Below are 6,618 nucleotides of genomic sequence, written 5' to 3'. Positions count from 1 at the left end.
GGAGGAACCCTAAGTGCATATCGCTACATGAAATAACTCAATCTCAAAAGTCTAAATACTGTATAATTCCAACTAGATCATGTTCTGGAACAGGCACAGCTATAGAAATAGCAAAATGACCAGTGATTGCCTATGCTTTGAGATAGGGTTGGTGGAGGAGGGATGAATAGTTGAGGATCGGGATTTTTAGGGCAGTGAAACCATTCTATGTGATGCTATAATGTTGGATGCATGATATTATGCATTAGTCAAAATCCATAGACTATGCAACACAGTGAACCTTAATGTACACTATGAATTTAGTTATTAAAAATGTACCGGTATCAGTTCATTAATTGTAACAAATGTACCACACTAATGTAAGATGTTAATTATATGGAAAAATGAATGTCCAGGGATAGAGAACTAACATATGGGAATTCTGTACTATTAATTTAATTTTTGACAAATTAAAACAAAAATATAAAGGAACATTTAAAAAAATAATCATTTTGTGTTACATGATTTTGTTTTCTGATAAAAGAAAATATAATAGTTCGAGTCGAATTGTTGGCTCTTTCATGGGTAAGTAGGTAGTATTGCACATAGGTCTCAGGTAAAATTTCTTTTACCTAGAAGATCAAATTACATTATTCTTATTTGATGTTTTCTATGGATAGTATTATAGTAGTATACCATAGTATGTTACGTGGTATACTATAATATATAGTATAGCATTGTTCTGTGTATATAGCTGAGACATTTCTGTTAGGAGCAGGGAATGAAAGAAACCATGCAAATGGATAGGCCTCCATTATAATGGCAGCTATTTATAATTGCAAATTTGGGAGCTCTATTTCAGGAAATTTATTTTTAAGCAATATTATCCTTCAGACCATTTTCATTTGATTTGAAAGGTCATGTCAAGAAGGGAAATGACACATAACACCAACAATTTTTAAGTTTCAAGACATTTTTTACAATATTGGTTTAAGAAGGATTAACACATTTAGAAAATTCTTTCAATATTTTCATTGTGAAGAACATTTATTTTTGTTGCTTTAACAACCAGAAACAGATGTGAGAAGACAGAGAAAGTGTGAATTTCTCTTTTTTCATGCCAAGAGTACTTTAAATGACAATTACTATCTCAATTATTAACTAGAGAATCAGTGTTCTTTTATTTATCTGTGATCAACTTATGTGGAGTTAGGTCAGGCCAAGGATGACTAAGGACAGTGTTATTTTATATCCCAGATCTCCTCTCACCTCTCTTCCTCTCTGATCAGCCGTAGCCCACACTATGACCCCCTATAGTTAGTTGGATCTAACCTCCTTTGGCAATTCTCTGTCCATTCCAATCTTAGTTTTTAAGATTTCATTGCCTCATTTTCTTTGCTTTAAGATTTTGCTTTGAGTTTGCAAAATGACCAATTAATTACACACTAATTACATTTCATGCATTAAGTTGAAAATAGCCTAAATTAAACCTTCATAGAGGGATGTGGATTTTAATGGGGACCTGGAAATCTAGCATTTTATCTTAAGTGAATGAACTTTGAGTGATAGAAATTTAGTCAGCAGGTCAGGTCAGTGAATGTTACTACAGATGGGAGAATTTCCTTCAAGCCCACCTAACCATTAGGCTGCTATTGGTGTGTCCCAGGCAAGAGGAATGGGATTAATATGGTAAGTGGAGGAGAAGCTCTTAACTCTCACAAAGTTTCCTCTTGAGTGTTGAACCCTGTGCTAAAAATTTTGTGATTTTTTCCCCCCCTTATTCCACCCGATACAATCTTAGCAAGTTTAGATCAAATGAGTTCCAAGGTGAATGGAACGAGTCCTTAGACTAAATAGACACTGTTCAAGTTACCAGCTAGTAAAAATGAATAAGTCGAATATAGAGAGCTATAAAACGCATCAGGTGAAGTAGAAGGATGCAGGAGATCTTCATTTAACCAGAGTCTCAGCTCTAGGGACAAACTCAGCATTTGTGAAGTTGTTAAAAATTAAAAATAAACAGAAGGCTTGGAAACAGCCAGACTTACTGTTCTAAGAAACTACTGTGACTTCTGTTGTTTGAAGACAGAGATATTTTCTCAGTACCTTCTATATTCTGCCTCTGTACTTGTATGTTATTTAACGTAATTCTAAAATGTTTATCTTATTTCCCAGTCCATAGAAGCAATAAACAAAGCGGGAGGAAATGGAATAGATATTAGTGGAAAGCAAACACTATGGCAAAAAGATTTGGATGATAATATTTAGAAAAGTTACTGATAATACTGTCTTGTTCTCTAATGAGGATAAATCAACAAAGCTTGTAACTCAGATTAGTGACTACCTTTTCCCTTTGCCTTATACCATGATGTCATCCATAGCTATGAATATTCTAATGTCATAATTCTAGAAACTAGGGATGGAAAAACTCTTTTAGGAGTTTATTTCATAAGTTTCATTGGTATTTTCCTTTTTTTTGTCTTTCCTATCCATTACAATGTCTTTTTAAGGAAAAAAAACGGACTGAGCTACATCTTTTATCATTGTAGTGCTTTTCATAAGAGATGTGATCCTGTGTTTTCACCCACAGACCCAGGACTGCATAGGCAGCTGTATTTTCTGCAAAGACCATCCAATGTAGTAGCTATCGAAGGAAAAGAGGCCGTTCTAGAGTGTTGCGTTTCTGGCTATCCTCCCCCGAGTTTTACCTGGTTACGAGGAGAAGAAGTCGTCCAACTCAGGTATTATAAATTAAGGACTTTATGAAATATATGTTACTGTTTATTTTTTTCTAATTTGATATAGGTATCTGGAAATACAAGGGTTTTTGATAATAATTGACCATTTTCTCACATTCCTTGACATTATTCAGTAAATGAAAGATATTTACCCACTGGAATTAAAAGAGTGGAGACCAGAGTCAAAATCCATAAGATCAATTATGAAAGGAAATTCAGCAAGCCAGGGTTGCCATTGAGATGGACCTGCCCAAAAGGTCTTCAACAAAGATATTTTGGAAGATCTAATCCTAAGGAAGTAGTATAGAGAGTGAAATATTTCTTAAGAAACCAAAATTACCTGAATTCAAACACACAGCATTCAAATATATAGAGTCTGTGCAATTTTTTTTTTTTTTTTTAGCTCCAGTTATAGCTCTCTTCATCTAAGTTATAACAAATATTTCAGATAAGGCAGATGGAGAACTTGACTGGCTTCAAATTACTGGACATTAATACTAGGCATAGTTAGAAAGCAAACTCTTAACAGAATGGTACACTTAGTCTGAGCCATTTTAATTAAGTGGATTTCACTTAAGAAATTAATTTCATTGATTTTTGAGGTCTGGCATACTCCTTTTTAACACATTTATTTTCTATGATGAGATAGGTTTATGGACAATATGTTAATCTTTAAATTTCATCTACTTCAAATATTTATTTATATAACAGTACGTGGTATGATATCACAATACTGAGAATATTAAAGCATTCAAGAAATCCAGTTGCATCTTCAGCATGTCAAGATGTGTTCTCTGACTATACCTAGGCATTTTCGGTGAAGTATGAAATGTGATTTTGTACAAAGATTACTAAATTGGATTGATTTCCACTGTGGGGAACCACTTCTATGGACCTTGGAGTTTTCAAAAAGAGAAAACTGGACTAGATTATCTGTAATTTTTTTCTCAGTACTAACATTAGCTTCAAGAGTAATCTACTTCATTTCTTCGATCACTACACAGACTTCCAATGGGAGTAGTTTACTTGAATGAATTTTTGACTAATAAATGTGATGTTATCAAACCCCATGATAATGGAGTTGCTCTCCAATTTTATAATTTGAGCTTTCATGGAGCTTATTTAAATCTCTGAGTACCATGCCTGATAAACATATATGTTAATCTACTCTCTAATTTCATATGCCTTATGTCTTACAGGTCCAGAAAGTATTCTTTGTTGGGTGGAAGCAACTTGCTTATATCTAATGTGACAGATGATGACAGTGGAACTTACACCTGCGTTGTCACATATAAAAATGAGAATATTAGTGCCTCTGCAGAGCTTAACGTCTTGGGTAAGTTAATGGCTTGAGATGAGTTTACATTGTACCGTTCAAAGTATATTACTCTGACACTTTAAGTGTTTATTGCCAAATTGCTTCTTATGTTTATTAGTGGGAAATTGCAAAGTCTCAGTACTCTACACATATTCTTGCTCTACTCTGATTAATTGCATAGAGGTTAAATGCAGTGTTTGAATACTTGCTCATTGATTAAAATCCAGATTCATCGCTCTTTCAGCTAATTATTCCATTGATATAACTGAAACCTACCAAAAACTATTATTTAACAAATGTGTAAAATGTGTTATTTAACAAACGTGTTAAATAACAAATGAGAGGTTGCAAAATATATTATCTGGGGAAAATAAGTGAAGAAATTAATGCAATAAATTACATTAAAAATATGCACTTGAATGGAAAAGTCAGTTGTCATTTGAGATGACAGGGTATCTGACAGTAAATTCAGATGCGTTGATGAAATTGTTTGGTTAGTATGGAAATGCTGTGGATGCTACATTGAAAGTGAACCATTAAAATCAACTACATCTAAAGAAAATTTGCATGGCAAAAATGTAATTTAAAGAAATTTAAGGAGCATGGGTAGGTTCATATCATTCAGAAAGGTAGGATCACCGTGTGTCATTGCACATTAATTATTCTTTTATGTGGTAGGTACTCACTCAAACAAACACATATTTTGTCATCTGCTCTAGAATTCTTTTAGCCAGTTTCATTTGAATTTTGCAGTTTGGAGAAAGTACCTTAACATTTGGATTTCAATTGTTTTTTCCTGTAACAACAAAAAATCATCTAACAGTCATTAGATATTTTTCTTCTAGAATAAATCTTTTTACCTTGTAAACAGTCCAGGAAAAATTATAAGTTCTTTAAAAGTTATTCAGTAAAAATGAAAAGGAATAGTACACTGATTTTATCTGCTAGGCTATAACGTAATATTATTCAGCTATCTATTTTGCTTTTCTAGATTTAAAGTTTATTTAGAAAATGCTTTCATCTGCGGACAAGGTAATAATATACGTGATGGGTGAGAAGTTGTTTGTTCTTTAATCAAACCATAAATATTAAACTAATATCAGCAAAGGACTTTAATTCTTTGGTTTTAGAGATAGTGTTATTCTAACTAAAATATCATCTGTCTTTAAAATGACAACAATTTTATTTACTCATATGGAAATTTTTTGTTGAAGCAAATAACTTTTACAATTATACCATCAATGTCCAGTAACATAGAATGGCTACCATAGAAATTACCTTGTATTACTGATCATAAGGCAAATGCAGTTATGGAATGAGCTAGAATTTATAGTGATCATTGGTAAACCTCTAATTGCGAATACACGAGGTCAAATTTTATATCAAATAAGTGCACAATATTCAGACATGTAATACTTCATTGATATCTAAGACAAATGCATGTAAATTCTGATTTCTGAGACTATACTAGTCATGAAATATGTGTACAGACATACATATTTGCACACATACCAGCATTCACGACATCTTCCTCTGTGTGTTCCTGTGCATGTGTGTACATTCTCCAGTTCTTTATTATTGAGAATTATCTCGTTTTCAAGTTTCATTTTTAAAAAGTCGCTGTGTTGATTATCCTTGCTAAGAATATATATTTGTTATTTATTTGCTCATATCCTCAGGAAAAGTATTGCAGAAATGGTTATACTCTCACCAGCAGTGTAGGAATTTGTCCCTCTTCAAAAAGCTGCCTTCTTCCTCAGCCTCCTAACTTTGCTTATCTAAAATTTTATAAATTTGTTCTGATTTGAATGCTTATTAAACTTAGATTTCTTTTTTATAGTTTTACTGGACATTAGCATTTTATATTTTGTGAGTTGGTTATCAGTCTCTTTTTACCTTCATACATTTATTGAAATATTTATTTTGTTGATCCGTAGGAACTCTTTGTATGAGAAGAATAGTAACTATGCTGTGTATGTTCCATCTGTGTATTTTGTTGTTGTTTTTATTTATTTTTATATCTTCTATAGGGTACCAAGTCTTTTTCTTTATGGCTGTTGGCTTTGTTGCCTTTAGACTTATATTTTTATTCTAAATGAACCACCTTGTTTTCAAAACCTATACATATTATATATCAAATCTGTAAATGAGAAGAATTATTAATTTTTTAAAAAATAGATGGAGCCGTGTTTATATCTTGGGTCTTTTTTTTTTTTTTTTGAATCCCCTTGGTACTTGGGTATACATTTGAAAGGTTTTCTACAGACTATTATAACTATTTATAACTATTGTAAAAGTCATGATTTAATTCAGGAGGTGGTTGTAATACTGGTTTAACTATTTTACACAGGCTTCAAAATGAATGTTGATATAATAAAATTTTTGATATAGTCTTTTTGACTATTCTGATATAAAGTTGAACTTATCTTGCAGGACTGAGTTTATATGGAAATAGAATTTATTACTTTTTCTTTAAATGGAAGATGAAGAGAAAATAACTTCATTATCAGTGTTATTCAAATTTAGTTTTCATAATTTTTACAAATTTAAGCATAATTTAAATTCTTCATAAGATAAAACCCC

At 32.0% G+C, this 6,618-nt stretch overlaps 1 protein-coding gene across 1 annotated transcript in view; it reads left to right on the top strand.

Moving 5' to 3' along the window:
- Positions 1 to 6,618, top strand: part of DCC (DCC netrin 1 receptor) — a 538,543-nt gene that overhangs the window by 17,318 nt on the left and 514,607 nt on the right. Inside the window, 2 exon segments of the mRNA XM_011362349.2 lie at positions 2,570 to 2,720; positions 3,917 to 4,053. Of these exon segments, the coding sequence (XP_011360651.1) occupies positions 2,570 to 2,720; positions 3,917 to 4,053 (288 nt within the window).

The sequence above is a fragment of the Pteropus vampyrus genome, unplaced genomic scaffold (genome assembly GCF_000151845.1).
Source record: "Pteropus vampyrus isolate Shadow unplaced genomic scaffold, Pvam_2.0 Scaffold3, whole genome shotgun sequence".
Classification (NCBI taxonomy): domain Eukaryota; kingdom Metazoa; phylum Chordata; class Mammalia; order Chiroptera; family Pteropodidae; genus Pteropus; species Pteropus vampyrus.
This window is presented reverse-complemented; position numbering and strand designations above follow the sequence as displayed.